The sequence below is a fragment of the Xyrauchen texanus genome, chromosome 50, assembly GCF_025860055.1.
Source record: "Xyrauchen texanus isolate HMW12.3.18 chromosome 50, RBS_HiC_50CHRs, whole genome shotgun sequence".
NCBI lineage: Eukaryota > Metazoa > Chordata > Actinopteri > Cypriniformes > Catostomidae > Xyrauchen > Xyrauchen texanus.
Genome location: NC_068325.1, coordinates 287,635 through 311,799, shown reverse-complemented (window position 1 = coordinate 311,799; position 24,165 = coordinate 287,635). Strand labels below are relative to the sequence as shown.

General features: G+C 38.5%; 1 protein-coding gene across 2 annotated transcripts in view; it reads left to right on the top strand.

Moving 5' to 3' along the window:
- LOC127640928 (arf-GAP with coiled-coil, ANK repeat and PH domain-containing protein 2-like) overlaps window positions 1-24,165 on the top strand; it is a 108,704-nt gene that overhangs the window by 63,800 nt on the left and 20,739 nt on the right. For both annotated transcript variants that reach the window (XM_052123646.1, XM_052123644.1), the window contains exons 13-17: window positions 408-513; window positions 2,562-2,770; window positions 3,430-3,499; window positions 4,339-4,433; window positions 6,605-6,795. In XM_052123646.1, coding sequence (XP_051979606.1) covers window positions 408-513; window positions 2,562-2,770; window positions 3,430-3,499; window positions 4,339-4,433; window positions 6,605-6,795 — 671 coding nt within the window. The remainder of the gene's footprint in view (window positions 1-407; window positions 514-2,561; window positions 2,771-3,429; window positions 3,500-4,338; window positions 4,434-6,604; window positions 6,796-24,165) is intronic.

Sequence of the window (24,165 nt, the reverse complement as noted above, 5' to 3'; positions counted from 1 at the left end):
AGAATTTTAAATGTTAAATTATAAGATTATTTAATGTATTTCACTGTACTTTGTAGTATATTTCTCTGACATTAATAAAGAAAATAAATCCAGCCAACTAGTCACCGTATCTTTCTCTTTTCTGACTGCCGTAATCCAGTGCTTTCTTTTGGATGGTCGTGGAATCATAATAATTTTTTTTTTTTTTTTTTTTGCTGTTGGAGCAAATAGGAAAGCAAAAAATATATATTTGCAGTGGTCTCCCATTTACCTTTATACACAAGTAGCACTGTTTAACCTGCTATAGTTCACTTCCGCATTCCAAACCAGGAAATGTGTCCCAACGCTGACTCGGATCTGTTTGTCCTTAAAGATGTGTAGTGCCATGTATAAGACTGTATGGATGACCGATATTCTCTATACTGTAGGAGTTGTATGATGCAAGCGGACACTGAAAAACTCAGGCAAGCCTGGATTAAAGCCGTCCAAAACAGTATCGCTACAGCCTTCAGGGACAAAGCAGTGGATGCTGAGGTACAGCTGTTTCTATTTTGCTTACTTAACTCTTTAAATTGGTGGGGCCAAGAGTGTGTAATAAGTTTAAGCTTAATATATAATAGTTCCTGAATACATAAATAGTCATACACAGGATTGGTAAGGTTACTTTTAAAATGTATTCCACTACAGAAAACATGTAACGTATGCTGTCAGATTACTCAGTAACATAATATAAATACATTCGTTTTTATATATCAAAAATAAACAAGTGAATATTGTTTTAAAAATATACCAGAAGAGTAAGGCAAAATAGACAAAATTCACTAAGGTTGAAAATACTATCTATTGGGGGTCTGGGTATCTCAGCGAGTAGAAACGCTGACTACCCCCCCTAGAGGCATACCAATTCAGGGCGTGCTGAGTAACTCCAGCCAGGTCTCCTAAGCAACCATATTAGCCCGGTTGCTAGGGAGGGTAGAGTCACATGGGGTAATCTCCTCATGGTCGCTATAATGTGGTTCTCGCTTTCGGTGGGGCGTGTGGTGAGTTGTGTGTGGATGTCGCAGAGAATAGCGTGAAGCCTCTATGTCTCCGTGGTAACGCGCTCAACAAGCCACGTGATAAGATGCGCAGATTTACGGTCTCAGACACGGAGGCAATAGATTTGTCCTCCGTCACCCGGATTGAGGCGAGTCACTACGCCACCATTAGGTCTTGGAGTGCATTGGGAATTGGGCGTTCCAAATTGGGGAGAAAAAATAAATACATTCTCTAAAATGCTTAAAGTAAATGTACTTGAAAAGCTTCACGAGCTATTCATGAGATATTTAAGGATTTATTCGATGTTTTTACAGGGAAAAAATACAACCATATTTTATTAAGAACTGCCCTAATAACAAAGGTCTTACTAGAGATTTTTTTTTTTATTATCGTTATCTAACGAGGATTTCCTTAATAGAAAAAATACACAATATATATATATACAATATAATTGTGCATGTAAAAGGGTTCACTTGAGAGTTTAAATAAGGTTAACTATTTCTTCTGCTCCAAACTTGTTTTAAAAACCGACAGTGTACACAATGACATGTTTATCTAATTGTATGTGGATTCTGTTCATAAAGTTCATGAAAATATATTATTTGTAACTTTCTATATGATGCTAAAGGCTACATTGGTTATCATTTCTCATATAAACAATTTATTCTTGCAAAAATACTTAATATACATACATAGCATTGGCAAAATATATATCCTTCTAATTGTGGATATATTGGATTTATGTTTCATCTGTCGGAGCATTTTTATAGATAAATGTTTTTTCAACTGAATAGACTCCATATTAAATAAAATCATGACTGTAAAATGCAAAGTAATATCTTCAGTAATCAAAATAATTTTTGAATGTAAAAATTAATTACCAATGATAGTTGAATACAGTTACTCATATTTAGTATTTTATAATCCTGTTACATGTAGTCCATTAATCCTCAACCCTAGTCATATGTGAAAGCTTAGATTCTGAATATTTCACATTATGTTTATGATCAGTAGTCAAAATTATCAACTATGAAATTATACCTCAACAAAGAGTTTAGATCTGTCTAGATTAGGCTTCTAGTCCACTCAGAGGCCGAGATATTTAAAAACAGTGGGGAAGGTGTGAGGGCTCAAAAACTAGATTGAATGTCTATCGATGAGCATATGGCGAGTGCTCTGCTGTGTTAGACCGCCACCTGCATTTCAGATCTGTATACTGTGTTTGAAGGAGACTGAGGAAAATGTATTATTCTAATACTTGCTGCCTTCTAGTGAAACTAACTTAACACTTACTTTCAGGGACATAGAGCAAACAGAGCCTGAATCACAGGCTTTCAAAGACAACAGATTTTTTTTTTTCATCATCAGAGACCAATTTTTTGCAATTAGACAACTGTATGTTTGCAAGGTAAGCTTTTAAATTTGGGGGTGAAAAATTGCAGGTGGCAGACAAAACTTGCAGCAGAATTTCAGGGGTTAACCCATGTCAAGACATGATAATAACCCACTGTCAGGCTTTGACAATATTGGCATGTGTTTGGCAGAAGATGGACAGGAAGTCGTCTACATCTACAGGCAGTCTGGAATCAGGTGGAGATATGAAAGAGAAGACTCTTAAAGGTGACAGCGCAGTGCAGAAGGTGATGGCTATCGCTGGCAATAGCACCTGCTGTGACTGTGGGCAACCTGACCCACGTTGGGCAAGCATTAACCTGGGCATCACTCTCTGCATTCAGTGTTCAGGGATACACAGGTGTGTGTGTGTGTGTGTGTGTGTGTGTGTGTGTGTGTGTGTGTGTGTGTGTGTGTGTGTGTGATACAGAGACTCTTTATTTAGTTATTTAGAAATTATTTAGTGTTAGATAAATTTATTAATTTAATTAAAAAACAAAATATCAAAGCAAGTGTCATCTGCAAACAAATTATGCTCGTGCTTTTTTCAGAACTAACTTCACTTTTATGAGCCATTTTTGTTATTACTTTGTGTTTTGTAAATTTTGCTTGCTTTCAAATTTTGTTGTCTAATGCATTGACATTTGGACATTTTTAAGTGTAACTTATATGTTTAATTGTTTTTTGGGGTCACTGTATTTAAGATTTTAAAACATATAGAAGACTTCTTCAAAATCTTTCAAAAACTTCTAGTTTATTTTAGTTGTATTTTTATGTTAAATTTGGGCCGTTTACTGTAGAAAAAATATCCACAAATTTTTGACTGATTTGTTTTCTTATAATGAATTTATGGATTCACCAATTAATAGTACTGTATAATTTGTAGCTGACACTGATTGCGATTTTCTTTTTTTATATATATAATTTCTTTAGCCCAAAGTGGTTTTACAACTATACTGCTTATGTTAATCTTGTGTTAGTATTTAAATGGCTCTGTTTGTGTTATGTTGTGTTTGTCAGGAGTCTTGGAGTTCATTTCTCGAAGGTTAGATCTCTGACACTGGACACATGGGAGCCTGAACTACTCAAGGTGAGAGTCAGTAATGACACGTGAATCTGACAAATGAAGTGTTGAGACCTGAATTTATAAAAACAGGGTATGATTGACAGATGTTTGTGAGAACGGTATGTTTATTTGGTATGTTTAAGACACGAAGCAACCAATGTGAGATCCTCCAAAAGCATCCGTGTGCAGATGTACATTGACATGTCCTTAAACAAGATCTCATAATACTTTTCGGACTGATTGACAAATTCACTTGTGAAATGGATTGCTGTGAACTGTATGCCAACGATTGGCTTATGATCAATAATATGCAAATAAACAATCCACTGGCTTCTGAAGCCACTTTTTGTATTGTCTTATCAATGATTAACTCTTCTGCCCCAAGAATGTAATGAATTTTAATTATCTGAATATTATATTTTTTATGTAATTATTTGAATATTAATGATTAACTATTTTTAATTATTTCGTCATTGTATATTTAATTATTGTATTTGAGGGGCTTTCTCAGCAAATATTTATATATGAGATTAATTATGATTAATTCGATAAAAACGTTTAATCGATTGACAGTGCTATAAATTAAATTAAAACATTATGCCAAAATACCCAAGGCTTTTTTCAAGAATTTCAGTCTTTTTACCATCTATGATCTATGATCTGTTAAATCACTTTGACATTTGTGACCACAAAAATAGCAAATTAAAATCATTTTTATTCAGAAATAGAAAACATGTTAATCATATGGGTTTGTCTTATGTTAATTACAGTTTGAATGTTCTTTTAAATTAAGTAATAGGACCAGACAAAAACAAAACAAAGAGTGTAATTGACCATTAGTCCATGTTTTTATTTTTCTACAGCTGATGTGTGAGCTAGGAAATGGTGTCATTAATCAAATCTATGAAGCACGCCGGGAAGAACTTGGAGCCAGAAAACCACAGCCAGGAGATCCCAGGTACTGCACTGTAACCAAAATATTTACAGCTAAAAAATTTTTATCAACGTTAATGCATCAGAGAGATTTTACATTCTAGAGAGAAGATCTTTGAGCTTATTCAAAATATGTAGTCTAAATCCATAAATTATGTATATTTGGACCATTTATTTTGCGTTTATTTGTGTTTCCTTTCAAAAATGAAATAAATAAATTATATATAAAAATTTCTCTCTAATATTTTTATTTTTTTTTTTAAACTGAAAAGTGAGAAATTAGCATAAATTCTCATGTTTATTGCTTGTGGATATAAAATGAAAATACAGTTTCAATATTTGATTTTCACATGGGGTGGACCTTAAACGCGATTGGTCAATCTGCACTGTCATCTGACCTGCTTTAATCATGTCCATCAGAACAAACATTTTGCTGAAGGATTAATCTAAGTTTAATTAAGAACATTTTCATTCTTCCATATGTTTGGCAGTTACATAATTATTGTAAGTCTGCTTCACACGTATATCAATGGATTTATCCGACAGCTCACCAACTGAATGCAGAAACTGGTCATTATATAATGATGCTGTAGCTCCAGTTTTAAAAGGCAGGGTGTAGTCCGATTATTATAAAATGGTGTAAAGCAAATTACTGAACATGAACACAAATCCACACATTTCTATACATTGTAAATATGTACATAATACATAATCTATATCATTAAACAATTTGTAGTTTTCTTTGCAATGATACCAAACACTTGACCCACAATGTTTTTTTGTGTGTCTCACTTTACTTGTATTGTACATTTATATCCACTTTTCATAAATTACAGCAAACTATTCAAACTGTATATTAATTTTATATTCATGAGCAATAAACTTAACTGATTTCACTTTTTTTTTTTTTATGAAAAAAATAGTTCTGTCAGTCAATTCAAATGTTTTGTTGCGATTAATTACAAAGGAAAGAATTAGTTAATCGTGATTAATTGGACATTTTGAAAGTGCTGGAATTTGCCGCTATATATACTTCTTTCCTTGTCAAAATGTATTTATTTCCATCTTAAGAAAGAAAGCAAAATAAAAAGTAACTATTAGTCTTCATTAACATTTTCCAAACAAAGCCTTCCACAGTATAATGATAGAAATGCACTAAAATAGCAACTTTCAAGTAACATTAAACATTTTCCAAAGTCTAACTGGAAGTTTAACTGATTGAAAGAACGAGTCCCCACATTATTGCAATGAGCAATAAATCTTTTAAACCCAAATCCTCCACAATCTGCCAGTAGACTGTGGCTATCCGCTTTCCTACAGCAATCGTGAAGCTGCATTCATGATTCGCTTCAGGGTGTCAGCGTCAGCGCCACTTTGAACTCCACATGACGTCTTTCTGTGGTAATTAAAATGCACCTTATATAGGCTGAATAATACTGGACTTCTATCACAAGTCTCATCTAGGCTTCTTTTGTACATCAAATAGCATTAAGAGGTCCTTTCTCCATAATTTTATCACTGAAGCGCTGTTGTGTGTGTGTGCAGAGATTTTTTTATTTACTGAGATCATATTTTGTATTTTTTTTGTTTTTATTTACTATAAATAAAAATATATACTGATCTATCATAGGAGAGAGTGTAACAGTCAACTAGCATGTTACATTGTGGTCCAACAGTACCGCCCATAGAATGTATATGGGACTGCCATGTTATGCTATTTTATGCTAAGCTTGTAGGCTCCCCTTGTAGAAAGGCTTGTGTGTGTGTGTGTGTGTGTGTGTGTGTGTGTGTGTGTGTGTGTGTGTGTGTGTGCGCATGCGTGCGTGTCCGTGTTGTGAAGTGTGCATCAGTGTAATGACTCCAGGCAGACACATTACAAAGGTTCCGCCCTTCCCAACAAGTGTTTTTGCTGGTTTATGTTGTATTAACGATAAATGCGTTAATCGGATTGAAGATAAATGACTGCAATAAACTTTTTCATGCATTAACACATTGATTCTAACAGCTCTAGAAAAACGATCTAACTAAAACAATATCTAAACGAAAAATTATCACAACGTGCGTGGACCATATTGTTTTAGTCCATGTTTTTTTTAGGTTTGTACATTTCATTTAATCATCCTATTGAAAGCAATTAATTGCTTTAGACATGATTACAAACCTGTATTTAATCATCAACTGTCTTTTGACTAATAGGCATGAGATGGAGGCATACATCAAAGCCAAGTATGTGGAGCGAAGGTTTGTCCAGAGACGGTCGGAAGATAAGATCAAAGAGAAGGTTTTATCATTGAGTAATCCAGATAAAGATCTTAGTAGCTTTTCAGAAGCTCAGCCTACAAGACAACCAGCAACATCAAAACCCCCAGCTGCCTCTGGTTCCTCAGGTGAGCAGATCATCATATCTCATCTCACTACAGACAAGATCTTTTTTCTCTTTCCTGCAACTTTACTATTTGCTGGCTCAAGAATCAATTTAACATTTGTTTTTGTCTTTCTGTGGCCCTGTTTACAACTGCTATTAACATCCTTATTGGGTGATCCAATATTGGAGATCCAGTCTTGATCTAGATTCAGTCTTTATTTTGTTCTTAATCCAATCTTGATTATTAAGCAGTCTGGATCTTGATCCAGTCTTGATCTTGATAATGATCTGATGTTGATTTTGATCGAGTCTTAATCTTGATTTTAACCAGTCCTGATAGGGTCCAATAGATTCAATGTAAAATCTTAACCCTCTGGGGTTGACGGACGCGCCGGGCGTCCTGCTGGATATTTTCGTCATTACAGCTGAAACAACTTAAAATAATCCGTCAATTTTGGGTATACAGATAAGTGTAAGACATCATTAGAGACTATAAAGGGTCTACTTTTTATTTGTGTATACTCACAATAACAACAAAACCTTGTGCATTTGTAAAATAAAGAAATTAAAAAGTGTGAGCTTTCAGCAGTCTCCGTGTTCTCGAGCAAATTTCAGAAACACGTCACAAAAATGAACTGAAACTCTGCGAATACTCATCACACACACACACATGAAACATATGTCTAAAGAAAGCTTAAAATGTCTACTTTTAAATAAAACTATTCCAATTTAAAACAGATATTCTCCTGCAATGTAATCTGTATGAAACAAAGCAATGTACAGTTTTTACTTGGATATCTAATTATCTCTAATGTGATCACACCCACCAGCAGAGCGCGCCATTCATACGCTAATGTGCTGAGACGATCAATGCAAATGTACACGCCCCTGACTGCGTTCAGAGGTTTGATGTAAACAATTCATTTTACTGCTCGTTTGCAATGATATACAGGCGAGAAAGCTCAAGGATATTAAGGAAGAGTTAACATTTTCCTCAGAATTAGAGTGGGACTCCGATGAACATTTGTATTTTGAAGAGAGACTTGATCCAGCCGAGGACACAATTTCAGATGAGTAAGTCATTTAGTTTTCATTAGCTGACATGCTATTTTATATAAACATGTACATATTTTACTAGCGGGACTGTTTCCAGACTTTCCAGCCAGGATTCAGAGTATTGAAATTTGAAAAATGTCGTAATAAGCAAGTTTTAGTTACATTTAAATGCTGTTTCGGCTAAAGCAGGTATTTAAATTGTATGCTGTCTGATATAAATATGATATGTAATATGATATAAAAATAATATGAATGTTTAGATTATATTTGAACTAGTGTTTATGCTGCCTCATTATCATCAATGCTTGTGCTTGCAAATATCTGATCAGGTGTAAATGAGTAAAATGCACTTTAAATATGCCATATTAGAAAATCAACATCTTTTAATGATTTCTGAAGGATCATGTGACAATGAAGACGGCAGTAATGATGCTGAAAATTCAGCTTTGATCACAAATTGCATTTTACAATATATTCAAATAGAAAACTGTTCTTTTAAATTGTAAAATGAGTTCACACAATATTTTTACTGTATTTTGGATCAAATAAATGCAGTCTTGGTGAGCAGAAGAGACTTCTTCTAAAACGTTTAAAAGGTTGTGTAGGTATAAAATTAAGTGAAGTCTTTATGTAAAGATGTAACTTTTATGTAACTTCTTTTAACTTAAAGCTTGGTTTTGATCATTAAGTCTCCTCACATTCATTCTCTTTGTCACATTCCTCATTGATAGACCCAGGGGAGGGGTCTTTTGTCTCTTCAGGTGTGAATTACAATCCATATTCATGATAGTTCATGCCTCCTCACATATGAGCTTTCAACACTAACATTGTCTTACAAAAGTTAAAGTAGTATTTTTTTTTCTATGAATGAGTGATCAGGATGGTTTTCTCATCATTTTGTAGCAAAAAATCTAGGCTACAAGATCCAGTTCTCAAAAGTCTTGTGAACAAATGTTTAGTATGTGTTATATGGCCTTATTTCAATGGCTTAAAAAATTTTGTTTTTTCAAAAACCATGCATAAACGTTATTTTCTCAAAAATACAAACCTGTACACACATGTTGCTCACATATTATTGTAGCCCAGTTTGTGCTGAATACAGTGTTATCAGACTGAAAAAAGCACAAATGTCAAGGCATGTCAAAACTTCTCCAGGGCCCAAAACACCCTCAGACCCCAGAGGGTTAACCTCTCTCACACTCGACTCTGACCAGCAGAAAGGGGACATATTTATACATAATGCTTGAGGGAACATTTAAATAAATGACCGAATTAAACACACTGGACACTTTTGTCCATGCCAAGTTTAATAGAAAGGCTTTGCAATGACGAAATTGGGGCAATATCTTCCTGTTCAATACAAAACCAGGGAGGGGCTCTCTCAGGTGGAAGGGACCACTGAGCCAAATGTCTGACACCGAATGCATAATAATAAAACAAAATCTTGTTGAGGCCTAGCCCACCTTTGTCAATCAGCCTATATAATTTATTGAAATGTAATCTGGGATGTTTACAATTCCAAATTGTAGCGAATCAGCTCGCATTCTTCCACCATTAGGTAGCGAATGAGCTCTATGAAATATTAATAATCAATCATAACTTGTTATAATCTATTATGAATATTTGGATCAGTTAATCGGGTTAACTTGATGTAGCTACATTAACATTACAACCAAATACTCGGTTCATCCCGTGAACACTCAATATTGGTTATTAATTAATTAATTAATAGAAAGGTACATTTCCGGGGCATGGGAAATGTCTTTCTTACTAAGTATTAAGAGCAAGTAGTCAAAATCTATGATTAGTGACTTTAGATATGAGCTTGAGACACAGACAACTTTACATGTGACATGAACAAGACTTTATTAACTAGACTAAACATTTAAACTACTCTAACATACATATACATACATTCATACAGTTTACCAAGGGAAAGAGGGCTGAAGCAGAATACAGGAAGGCAAGAAGTTATAGCATTGTTTGAAGTTCAGCAGATCAACAGCCTGAGCAAACCATCATATTAGTTCTGACACGCCCTTTTTAGAAAGGGGTGAGGATACTTAATGTATCAAATAATGAGACTAAGTTTGATACTTGCATGTCCCATTTGAATTAAACTGTCCTGATGCAATTTGTTGAGGCTCCAGTTGATCTTTGATGATGTTGTCTTGATGAGAGAGAACCAGTGGGAGTCAGAGACAAGGCCGTAGCCTGGCACACGCTTGGGAGTCCTTGGGGCCTCTAGTTTGGCATCATTCAGCGAGAGAGTGAGAGAGCACAAGGCTCAGAGGGCAAGAGAGGCAGGAAGCCAGAGGAGCATAAGAGAGTGATGAGATAAGAGATAAGCGAATAAGAGAGAGAGAGGAAGTGGGCGCAGCAATTTTATACCCTTAGAAACATGTCCCACCTCTCATTGGCTCGACCAATAAGAAGGGTTTGAGTTCTAGGCGGGAATTTGGTTTATTGCTCTTTGTTCTCACATTTCTCATTGCATGAGCAAGAAAGAAACTAGGAAATATACTTGTAATACTAATATGTTGTTGTTATCGACATATCATGTACACAGTCATTTCGATCTTCAAAATACCAAGTTATAGAGACCAAACATGACACACATATGATTTCGGTTAACCATAGTATGCAAAGTCTGAAACATTAACCCATTAGAGTTTGCAAGAAAACATAGATCAAGCACATTTAAGGGAAAATGTGAGATGGCACATTAGATACATGTCAATATTTATCACATGGATATATAGAATATATATATAGGATTAACAGGGTTCATTTCTCTTTCTCAGTAAGAGAATGAAGTGAGGGTCAGCACTTCTCTGAACATTCCTTTGGAGGTCGTAAAATTCTCCTTCCATTGGGACAGGAGAATGATTCCTTTGTCAAGGCTCATTTGCATGTTTATGACAGTAAGAGATTTTGGGCTGAATGACTCAAAAGATAGTAAAACATCGCGTAATATCATTCTACAGAGATCTTATATTCGAATTCAGCTCGGACAAATCGTAAGGTTTAATTTGATACCAAGAAAGGTATATTTGGTACCTTTAAAAGTGGGTTTAACATTCTTACACTCAGGCTATTAAATATAAAGCCTCTTATTAGATATAATGAGTTCTCCTACACTACTAAACAATTCTACTAATTTTGATCTACACCAAAATACATAGCACACAGGGATTACAACATATTTCATTAAAACTAAGCCCTTTTAGGCTTTATAAGAAAGACACACATTTTTACGTTCAAAAGTTTCCCCCTTCCGGTCCACACGATAAGCACGTGGTGAGCATGCGGATGTCACATGTGGTTCTCTGTCAATAGTTCATTGTCTCTTTGTCAATACATTTATTGTGCTTGTGGAGACTGGTTGGCGCTATTTCAGTAATTAGGGGAGTTTTTAACAGTAAGTTCTTGTTTGTTCGGAACCTGCCGAGTTAATGATTCCTTCATTGATTCCCCCAGTCGCTACAGTCCCCCTTTTCGCCAGGTGATGTCCCTGTTGGAGACATCATCGGGCGACAATCATCACAATGGCGGATGGCAGGTGAATCATGAGGGTTTTGTAGAAGGTGGTTGTTCCACGGTGGGTGATGTAGACAGTAGCCACATCCAGGTCTCTGCAGCAGGTGCAGAGGCAGCAGGTGCCTTGACAGTGTGTCACCTGTCATTATGAAGTCAGTTCGTTTGAGGCAGGTGCTTGTTTGTGGCTGCAGGGAGTGGTTATGGGCATTGTGTAGTGTGGAGAGAGTTTCAGACTGACCTAGTACTGGTAGCAAAAGGGCAGCAGGTGGCCGTTCAGCCCTTGGTTCGGCACCCAGTCACCAGGTGTCTGAAGTCTGCAGTGTTACTCTGCTCTGGCAGCAGTGCTGACTTGAGCTTGCCTGAGTGGTGTTGGGCAAGAGTCAGAGGTTTGTTCTTCCCAGTACTCCTCAGGGGAGTTCTGTTCCAGGAGCTCTTTTGCTAGTGCTAGCAGCTCTTGTAACTCATAAACAGGCTTTCCTAGCTGTCTTTGTGCAGCCTCTGTTTGGCACCTGTTTGAAAGGTGTACAGGAGGATGTTGTTGTAGACTGCTGTGGGACGTCCTGTGGTGTTTGCTGGGTGAGGATGTTCTTTTCCATGGCTTCTCCCAGCGGTTGGTCTTGTGTCTAGATCTATGGCCATGGTGACGGTTCTGCCCTCTGCTGGCTAGTAGCGTTTCGTTGAAGGCTCTTGCATTGTGGCAATGCTGGGTGCCTTCTGGTACCAGCTTTGGATTCTGGATTTTGCAGTTCAGAATCACTGGGGTCTTACAAACTCTTTTTGAGGAGGCCTTGTGTTTGTTAAAGGCCTTCTGTGTCAGGTCACGCAGTTGTTGGATAGGCATTGTGTGGGGCAGGCCATAATGCCTAAATGGTGACTTACCATAGGATGGAGGTTTCGGAGGAAAAGGCTCTTGAAGCTGGTGTCCTCCTCCATCCCAGGTTTGTTGCTGAGCTCGAGTAAGCTCGTCTGAGTCTGTGGTAGTAAACATAGGGAGTTTCATGCCGACCCTGTTTGGTGTCTAGGGCAGCGATCAGTCCGTTTTTAGACTCTGAGAATTCCCTTATGATGGCTTGTTTCAGCTGCTGGTAGTTAGACTGGATGTTTTCTGGCTGTCGAGCCAGAAAGCGTCGCAACTCTGGGCTGGACGTGATCCAGATCAGATGGAGTCTATCTTGATGGTTCACACTCATCAAAGACTGCAGGTGAAAGTCAATGTCTCGCAGGTAAGCGTGGACGTCGTGGTCTCCTGCAAGCTCTGGTGTAAATGCAGGGATATGTCTGGCCATTCGGTTGAGGTCTTTGAGTGTCGCTACACGTGTCGTTTCAAGATTCGTCTGAATCAATCCTTTTCCTTCCGCGGCTGCAGAAGCTTTAAGGAAACTGTCCGATGACGTGTTAAGCAGTGGGGTTTGTCTCCCCCTTTGTAAATCTGTGCTTGGCTGGGGAGGTTTCTCTGCTGATTGCAAGTGAGGGAGTGAGATGTCTCTCCTGCTGTGGTTCCTTTTGCAGCAGGTAAGAGTGTCTCAGTTCTCGTTGGACCATGTCAAGTTCATCTTTGGTGTTGTCCAGCTGCTGAGTCAGCACTTTAACTTCAGCTCTGGACACATTCAGTTGACCTTCACAGGCCATGATTCTGGCATCTTTGTCCAAGAGTTCAGAATTTGCTGTTTTTAACAGTGAATCTTTGTGAAAAAGTACCTTTTCCAGGTGCTCTCTGGCTGTCTTTTCCAACTGCTCTTGTTGTTTAGCAGCTGTCAGAGCCGTTTGAAGTCTGTGGATTACCTCCTGTGACTCCCTTCTGCCAGGGTCCTTGTGTCTGTCCTGAGCCTCCATCTCTAGCTGGTCTATGCGGTTTTTAGCATGTGTCAGCTCCGTTTGGGACTCAGTGATCTGGCGTTTGAGGTTGTTTACCTCCTGTTTCAAACCTGTGAGGTTGTGGGCCAGGACGATAACCTCAGTCAGATATTTGTGCTCATACCTCTGGTTTGAGTCGTCTGTCATTAGTTCTTTTCCCTCGTTTTCCAGTTGCTTTTTGTTCTGTTGCTGAAGGTCGTCAGCAGCCATGGATAAAAGGGTGTTCCTCAAAACACCTAGCCAGTCCTTTTGGCCTGCCATCTGGGCAGTTAGGCTGAGCATCTGCAACATTTTGGCACACTTCTGGTGAGAGTAAGGGCAAGAGACTAATGCAAGATCAAACAGAATTTGGAGCTAAAGGCAAAGTGAGACAGCAAGGTGTATAATGTACAGCTAGGTTTTGCTAGGTGTGGTTAACAATTGAAATGTGTTCCTGATTATTACTATCTTAGCTGCAAATAGCAGGATGCTCAGATTTGTGTGGATCTGAGTGGCTTTGCTAAAAGAGCGTAAGCCTAGATTTAATAAATGACTTAAGATGTTTCTTTGGGTCAAATTATTTATCAGCACTTACTGATAGCATACAACAGGCTTGATCTTTGAACACATGAAGAGGAGAAAGAAAGAGGAAGAAAAGAGCTTTCCTATTAGATTGTGTCTATTAGTGGTGCTCAAAATTATGCCATAGAAATCGTCTAGATTACTAGTGTAGCTGGCTCATAAAATTTAAGCAACTTGTTGCAAATAAACACAAAATCGAGAAGAAAAGTATGTCTAGTTACTTTTGCAGTTTTATGGGGAAATAAAACCACACTAGACCAAGAGGGTTAAATGGGAAAATAAATAGCTGACTTCTATTATTAGTAAAAATAATAAAAAGACTTGAAGAAGTGATTAAAATAGCAGAATAACCTTGTATTGGGAATAATCAATAGCACTTATGATCAACAATTAGATTTGCTTTGGGCATCATTCTATAGTTGGTCACAGCTGTTAGCGTGTTCAAGACCACACAATGTGTTTGTCCCTCTATAAAGTCAGGGCCGGCCCGAGGCATAAGCGAACTAAGCGGCTGCTTGGGGCCCCCTGGTGGCCAGGGGGCCCCCCAATCATTTTAAAAAATTTTTTTTTTTTTTTTTTTTTTACAATTAAACAACTTAAACGAGTGATATAAATGAATGAATGAATAATTCAAGACAAGAATTATTTGAATTAAACTGTCCTGATGCAATTTGTTGAGGCTCCAGTTGATCTTTGATGATGTTGTCTTGATGAGAGAGAACCAGTGGGAGTCAGAGACAAGGCCGTAGCCTGGCACACGCTTGGGAGTCCTTGGGGCCTTCTAGTTTGGCATCATTCAGCGAGAGAGTGAGAGAGCACAAGGCTCAGAGGGCAAGAGAGGCAGGAAGCCAGAGGAGCATAAGAGAGTGAAGAGATAAGAGATAAGCGAATAAGAGAGAGAGAGGAAGTGGGCGCAGCAATTTTATACCCTTAGAAACATGTCCCACCTCTCATTGGCTCGACCAATAAGAAGGGTTTGAGTTCTAGGCGGGAATTTGGTTTATTGCTCTTTGTTCTCACATTTCTCATTGCATGAGCAAGAAAGAAACTAGGAAATATACTTGTAATACTAATATGTTGTTGTTATCGTCATATCATGTACACAGTCATTTCGATCTTCAAAATACCAAGTTATAGAGACCAAACATGACACACATATGATTTCGGTTAACCATAGTATGCAAAGTCTGAAACATTAACCCATTAGAGTTTGCAAGAAAACATAGATCAAGCACATTTAAGGGAAAATGTGAGATGGCACATTAGATACATGTCAATATTTATCACATGGATATATAGAATATATATATAGGATTAACAGGGTTCATTTCTCTTTCTCAGTAAGAGAATGAAGTGAGGGTCAGCACTTCTCTGAACATTCCTTTGGAGGTCGTAAAATTCTCCTTCCATTGGGACAGGAGAATGATTCCTTTGTCAAGGCTCATTTGCATGTTCATGACAGTAAGAGATTTTGGGCTGAATGACTCAAAAGATAGTAAAACATCGCGTAATATCATTCTACAGAGATCTTATATTCGAATTCAGCTCGGACAAATCGTAAGGTTTAATTTGATACCAAGAAATGTATATTTGGTACCTTTAAAAGTGGGTTTAACATTCTTACACTCAGGCTATTAAATATAAAGCCTCTTATTAGATATAATGAGTTCTCCTACACTACTAAACAATTCTACTAATTTTGATCTACACCAAAATACATAGCACACAGGGATTACAACATATTTCATTAAAACTAAGCCCTTTTAGGCTTTATAAGAAAGACACACATTTTTACGTTCAAAAGTTTCCCCCTTCCGGTCCACACGATAAGCACGTGGTGAGCATACGGATGTCACATGTGGTTCTCTGTCAATAGTTCATTGTCTCTTTGTCAATACATTTATTGTGCTTGTGGAGACTGGTTGGCGCTATTTCAGTAATTAGGGGAGTTTTTAACAGTAAGTTCTTGTTTGTTCGGAACCTGCTGAGTTAATGATTCCTTCATTGATTCCCCCAGTCGCTACAAAATGAAGGACTTCACTATGCTGTCAAATTGCTTGAAATAAGAGAGGGGACATCTATAGGGAGAGATTGAAGCAGGTAATTTAATTTTAGAATATAATTCATTTTAATAACATTAACCTTCCCAATCATAGATAAATGTAATGAAGCCCAACTGCCCACATCGCTCGAATTTTTTTTTTTATTAAAGGGTCAAAATTAACTAAATAAATCACTCAAATTTGCTTGGAATAAAATACCCAAATACTTAATGTCCTGTTTGGGCCACTGGAAGGCACCTGGCTGAAAAGCTGTTTCCGGGCAGTAGGCTGTCATAGCCAAAGCTTTGGATGGAGACCAATTCACTCTGTATCCCGAGAACTTAGAAAAGGAATTAATAATTCTTTGGAGGCAAGGCATAGATCTAGTAGGGTCAGAGACGTATAATAAAATGTCATCCACGTTAAGCAAAAGCTTATGAGCCACACCTCCCGCCGTCACCCCTGAAAAATCATCCTCCTTCCTTATCACTGCTGCTAATGTTTCCAGGGCAAGACCAGAGTAAAATAATCTTAAATTAATTAATTTGTTTGTACCGCTGCTACCGGGTGTCTATAAAGTAACTTAATCCGTCCAATAAAAGTATTCCGGAATCTTTATATTTCCAAAATCTTAAAAAAAGATAATCCCATTCTACCATATCAAATGCCATTTCGGCGTAGAGATGGCAGCGACCAGAGTCTGATCTTTCACCACTGACCACATGATATTGATGAAACGCCTAATGTTATCAAAAGAGCTGTGGCCCCGAATAAACCCCACCTGATCTATATGTATAAGAAATGTCATAACTTTATTCAGATGGTTAGCCAGAATTTTTGACAATATTTAAAGGCTAGCTGGATCAGGGAAATTTTACGCTCACTTGAATCTTTTTAAGTATCAGACCGATCCAAGCTTGTGTCATGGCTGGCAGAAGCTTTCCATTCTTTAATGATTTCGTATAAACTTCTAGCAAAAGTGGGTCCACTTCTGTAGCATAAGATCTAAAATATTCAGCGGAAAAGCCATCTGGCACCGGTGACTTTCTTGTAGGCAAGGCCTTAATTACCTCGCCAAGCTCCTCAAGTTTTTGCTCAGTCGTCAGTTTAGGACAGTGGTTCTCAACCGGGGGGCGCGAGTAGGCTACGATGGAAGGGGAAAAAAACTGGAAAAAAATTTTTTTGGGGCACATTTTTTTTTATCACTAAACTACTGTCATAAAAAGTTATAGTTTTTTATATACATAACTCCTGAATAAAAATTAAAATGTGTTTGGACTGATTTAAAAAAAAAAGTTTTGAACAAATTTGATTGGTTTGTCGATAGTGAGCGCAAATGCAGGTGATAAGCATAAGCGGTTTCATTAAGCGAGTCATTGAGTCGTTCATTCAAACGATTCGTTCAAACGGCCGATTCATCAAGAATGAGACAGATGTTTGTGAATGGGTCATTGAATCTTTGACTCAACCGATTCGTTCACAACACTGAATCATTCAAAACACGATTGAGTATTGCTGTGAGATGCGCTATGGCTATGCTGTGATCTTTGTTTGGATTCATCGGATCTATTTTCGCTGCTAAAATAGACCAAAACAGGCATATTAAGTAAGTGACTTAATATTATTAACTTGTTTGTTGAACTGTCATATGAAATCAGTGTCACATTTTCAATCGTGAGGTGATGGTAAATTAAGTGATGGTCAATTGTCAGCTCTCTAGGTCGTCAGGTCGTGTGATGTATGTTGCTGAACTGTATTCAAATGTTATAAATATAAAAACACCACATTTTGAAATTTAACTGCAGTATGTCAATTTAGTTTATTTGTGTGTGCTGCGCTCATAGACTTTAGAAAACGGCGCTCATTTGTTTGATTTCTCCTCGAGAAGCTGCGCAAGCCTCAAAAGTTTAAGGTCCTTGCACCCTGACTGACTCTGAAACTGTCGTATTCGTTTTTTCATATTCGTCATTTGGTGGCTCTCAATTGTCAAAACCCCTCAAAATATTTGCTACGGATGCGAAAAAATGCAGAAAATCGAACCATCCGAATTATATTTTATGACGGACGGAAGTTTCAGAGGCTGCAAACGTATAAAACGTGAGGTCGTATTTAGTTGTGTGTGTGTATATATATATATATATAAACGAATAAACTAGTCAGAATATAGGCTACAGTTAAAGCTTTCCTTTAGTTTTTGTGAAATGCTCGCACGCACGCAGCCACACACACACAAACATGTTTAAATACATTTATGTCGTTAATAAATAAATAACAATACATTGTTGTAACAGCAATATCTCCAAGTTTTGTTTTTCACTGTAAAAATGTCATGATTTGACAATGCAAAGAGAGTGCCGCCACCCATACGCGGAAATTGCGGGGGGGTCGGGGGGGTCAGTACCCCTGCCGCCACCTTTTCCCCCCACTTCAAGCACTGATTATAACACAAACAAATCATCCTCCTGGCGGCTTTTTTTTTTTTTGTCAAAAGCGACAAATCCAGCGACTTTTACTGGTGTTTTTGGAGACTTTTGTGGTGTTTGGAGACTCGAAAGCACGAATCACTCTGCAGTTAGGCCTACTGTGCTCAACGAACAGCGGGTGCTGTCGTGAGCCCCTCTCCCGTCCAAAAGCACTCACAGGCGGTCAGTCTCTCAGTAGCCTCGCACAGCAGTCAGAGCAGAGAGGAGACACACACCCCTCCGCGTCCAGGCTGCAAATGAATCGCGCATGCGCATGGCCGCCGCCGTTCCCGCCCTGGCTTACAGAGCGGGGTATAAATGTAAATGTTCACTCACTCTCACACAAAAATAAATCACTGCATTTAAATTGACTCACGACATAGCTTTCCATTCACTCTAGTCTAGTCTCTTGCCAAGTTCGCTTGTGCCAGCTCGCGCTAGTCTTATCAAGCTCGATTTACATAGGCCTTTACTACAAAACCCCAACAGTCTTTTTAAAGACTAAACCCACAAACATTCTTTTTTAAGATTAGATCAAATCTCAGCCCTAGCCAGTATTTTTTTTTTAACTGCTAGGCAGTAGCTACACTTAGCTAAAACTACCCACATGACTAAGACACACACACACACACACACTGACGAGGACTACAATCGTTAAGTATTAAAATAAAATCTGAATTGTCTGCAAAATAATTATTTTGTTCGTTTAATTAAAGATTGTGCCTAAGTCCCGACTGATTAGCCCCTGATACGTCTCTCAACATACACCACACACACAGTTACATATTGCCTAAACTTTATTGAAAACACATCAAAATGGAGAAATTTCTTGTGAGGACCAACAAGCCAACCGACGCACCACCAGCTGCAAAAAAGCTTCTAAGGTACGATGAAGCATACCTGCAATTTGGGTTTACAGTCACGGCTGATCTGAGACCTCAGTGTGTCAGTGTGTGCCGAGGTGCTGGCAAGCGACAGTATGAAGCCCTGCAAATTAAAAAGGCACCTCGAAACAAAGCATGCTGGCATTAAAAATAAACCAGCTGAATATTTTAAAAGAAAGCTTGATGGCCTCCATCAGCAACAGGCAACCATTTCAGTGCACAGCACTGTGTCTAAACAGTGTTTGGAGGCATCGTATGTAGTGGCCAAAAGGATCGGTAAACTGGGTAAACCGCATACAATCCCAGAGACTCTCATTTTGCCGGCAGCGCAAGACATGTGCAGAATAATGATAGGCGGGAGTGCAGCAGCCAAACTCGGTACAGTACCACTGTCCAATGACACAGTCGCTAGGAGAATTGTAGACATGTCCAATGATATCAGAGAGCAACTGATAGAGTTCGTAAAAAAGAGTCCTTACTACGCGCTGCAGCTGGACGAATCCACTGATATTGCTGGGCTGGCACAGCTCCTCACCTATGTCAGGTATCTGCGGGACAAGGCGATTGAGGAGGATGTCCTGTTTTGCCGGCCTCTTCAGTCGCATATTTTTATCCGTGAAAATGGTTTGGCTTGGAACCGATGCGTTGGCCTATGCACGGATGGTGCGCAGGCAATGACGGGGCGTGAGCGTGGCCTAGCTGCTCGCGTTCAGCAAGTAGCTCCACTTGTGAAATGGACACATTGCATGGTCCATCGTGAAGCACTAGCTGCTAAAAAAATGCCGGTTCTCTTTGACTCCGTGCTGAAGCAATCCGTGAAAATAATAAATCTCATCAAATCACGGCCACTAAACTCTCGCTTGTTTGGGGTCCTCTGCCAGGAGATGGGGTCAGGGCACGAACAGCTGCTTCTGCACACTGAAGTTCGCTGGCTCTCCAGGGGGCGGGTGTTACAGCGGTTGTATGAGCTGCGAGAGGTGAAGTGGTTTTTGACAGAAATCAAATCAGATCTGGCGAAGAATCTGGATGACACTATGTGGCTTGCGTCTCTGTCCTATTTGGTCGATATATTTGACCGTTTGAATGGCCTCAACCTGTCTTTGCAAGGCCGCGAAACTCATATTTTGCTCCTTGCAGACAAAGTGCACGCCTTCACACAAAAACTAGACCTCTGGCATGGCCGCATCAGTCGAGGGAACTGCGACATGTTCCCCAGCCTTGCAGACTTTATCACTGATGCAGGCACGTCACACGATTTCTCCTCCCTATTTCAATCAGCGTCTGAGCACCTGTCAGCAATGAGAAAACAATTTGCGACGTAATTTAAAGAGGATTATCGCTCTTTTGCGTGGGTTCGAGATCCGTTTGTGTGCACAGCAAACAAGCTATCAATTGATATGCAGGAACAGCTTATTGAGCTGAAGAGTGACAGTAGACTCAAGGAACTCTTTAGCTCCTGCCCTCTTTCGTCATTCTGGGCAGCATTGATGCAGGAATACCCCGAACTCTGTGACGTCGCCTTGAAGATTCTCCTTCCTTTCGCGTCAACATATTTGTGTGAGGCAGGATTCTCAAAAATGACTGCACTCAAAACGAAATACCGCAATCGTGCACAAATCGAGGATGATTTGAGGCTATGTTTATCAAACATTGAGCCAAGAATTGAGGATCTTTGCGAGGCAAAGCAGGCTCAGGTCTCACATTAACATCACCTATGTAGCGAATCAGCTCTATGAAATATTAATAATCAATCATAACTTGTTATAATCGATTATGAATATTTGGATCAGTTAATCGGGTTAACTTGATGTAGCTACATTAACATTACAACCAAATACTCGGTTCATCCCGTGAACACTCAATATTGGTTATTATTTAATTAATAGAAATGTACATTTCCAGGGCATGGGAAATGTCTTTCTTACTAAGTATTAAGAGCAAGTAGTCAAAATCTATGATTAGTGACTTTAGATTTGAGCTTGAGACACAGACAACTTTACGTGTGACATGAACAAGACTTTATTAACTAGACTAAACATTTAAACTACTCTAACATACATATACATACATGCATACAGTTTACCAAGGGAAAGAGGGCTGAAGCAGAATACAGGAAGGCAAGAAGTTATAGCATTGTTTGAAGTTCAGCAGATCAACAGCCTGAGCAAACCATCATATTAGTTCTGACACGCCCTTTTTAGAAAGGGGTAAGGATACTTAATGTATCAAATAATGAGACTAAGTTTGATACTTGCATGTCCCATTTGAATTAAACTGTCCTGATGCAATTTGTTGAGGCTCCAGTTGATCTTTGATGATGTTGTCTTGATGAGAGAGGACCAGTGGGAGTCAGAGGATCTTTGGTGAATGGAAAGACAAGGCCGTAGCCTGGCGCACGCTTGGGAGTCCTTGGGGGCCTTCTAGTTCAGCATCATTCAGCAAGAGAACAAGAAGCAAGAGAGACAGGAAGCAAGAGAGAGAGAAGCAATTTATAACCTTAGAAAACATGTCCCACCTCTCATTGGCTCAACCAATAAGAAGGGTGGAAGTTCCAGGCTGGAATTTGGTTTATTGCCCTTTGTTCTCAGGTTGCTCATTGCATGTGCACCCTGGAGGGGTGGTAGCTGATGAAGAAACTAGAAAATATTCTTGTAATACTAATATGTTGTTGTTATCGACATATCATGTACACAGTCATTTCAATCTTCAAAATACCAAGTTATAGAGACCAAACATGCCACACATATGATTTCGGTTAACCATAGTATGCACAGTCTGAAACATTAACCCATTATAGTTTGCAAGAAAACATAGACCAAACAACATTTAGGAAACTCATGAGATGGAACATTAGATACATGTCAATACATTTATCCCATGGATAGAATATATAGGATTAAAAGGGTTCATTTCTCCTTCTCAGTAAGAGAGCACGAGGCTCAGCACTCTCTGAACATTCCTTTGGAGGTCGTAAAAGTCTACTTTATTTGGGCATGAGAGAGTTCCTTTGTCCTGTCAAGGCTCATTTGCATCCTTTATGACTCGGGGTCAGGACTTTGGTTTGAATAACTCAAAAGATGGTAATACCTAGCAGAACACCATTCTAAGGTGATCTTATATTTATATTCAGCTAGGACAAATCGTAAGGTTTAATTTGATACAAAGAAAGATGTACTTGGTACACGTAGACGTGGATATACACTGTTAGGCTATTAAATATAAGGCCTCTTATTAACTATAACAGGTTTTACTACACTACTAAACTAATTTCAACTAGTTTTGATCTATCATCAGACAAATAAACACACAGGGATTAAAACATATTTCATTAGACATACATTTCTAAGTTTAAAACTGAAAACACACACACACACACACACAGTTTTACGTTCAAGATCTCACATGGTAAAACATGCGGTGTGAGGCGAGTCGTATGGGAAAGGGGGGGGCTTAGCAGGCACGAGGATTTCCTGTCAATAGTTCATTGTCTCTTTGTCAATAGCGCATTGTGCTGTGGAGACTAGTCGGCGCTATTGCAGTAATTAGGGGAGTTTTAACAGTGGGTTCTTTATTGTTCGGGACCGGCTGAGTTAATGATTATCCTTCACCGATTCCTCCAGACGCTACACCTACCAGCAAGCTTCTGTAAAAAATGCAGATGATGCCTACTATTAGGCCTAGTAATAATAACAATAATAAAGCATAAATTAATATCAGAGGTCTGGTGCCAATTCCCAATTATAGCAATAGCCTAGTAATGATAATAGGCCTACTGATGATGATGATGATAATAATAATAATAATAATAATAATAATAATAACAACAATAAAGCATGTAACCTCATATAATTATATAGCAATAGCCTAGTAATGATGATAGGCCTACTACTACTCATAATAATAATAATAATAATAATGCCTGCAAGCTCACATTAGAAGTCTGGTGCTACTGCCAATTATAATAATAATAATAATAATAATAATAATAACAACAATAAAGCATGGGGCGGGGCGGGGGGCACTGGGGCCCCAACTGCAATGAACCAGCTTTGGGGGGGCCCAGCTGGCAAAAGGTTGAGAACCCCTGGTTTAGGAAGTCCATCCCTCTAAACTCAAACAGTCCATGTACGCCTACGAGAGCCCCCGCGACAACTTTGTCATCTGTTTGCTCAAGTCGGTGCTTCTATACAAATTTTGTGAGACAGAATTACACAACAGAAAATAATCTATAAAACAAACTCCAGCCAATAGGTAGAATAAACAAAGAACATATAGATTCATCCACATACTGTCCCGAAGGTGTATTCCTCCCCAAAAGAAGCTCCAGCCTCTAGCGGAACCAACACACACAAAAAAAAGAAGTTAATAATAATAAAATATATATAAATAAATAAATAAACATTCAGCGTCCTCGGGCAGTCGAACAAATGTTCAGTGAGCCGGCTGTTTCTTAAGTGCAGCAGATGACCTAATCCTGCAAAAAAAAGAATCCACAAAACAAACTCAATCCAATAAAAGGCATAAGCACAAAGAATGAGAAGATTCATCCACAACTATCCCAAATGAGTGTTATTCCACAAAATAATCTCCGGCCGCTAGGCAGAACATAAAAAAAGAGCCCCTCAGATTCCTCGGACAATCAAGTGTGAATGTTCAGCCAGTCATGTTCACATAGAGGCAACGTGAAAATCACCAAAATAACTTACTCATTCCAATGACTTTACATGTATACAATGTACTTTATATGCTTGTTGTGGGCATGTAAATACTTTGCGGCCATCCTTAGTTACTATTCTCAGTTTGGCCAGAAACATTAGTCCAAAAGCGATCATTCATTGATGCAAGAGCTTCTTGAATTGATCACGTTTCTCTCTTGTAGAATTCGCAAAGTATGGGACAAAGAAAATGCTGTGGTTCCAAGAAATCCTTCCTTTACTCCTCGAGATTGTTAACAGATGATCTCAGAAATTTGGCAAGAATTGATTGGGGCCTG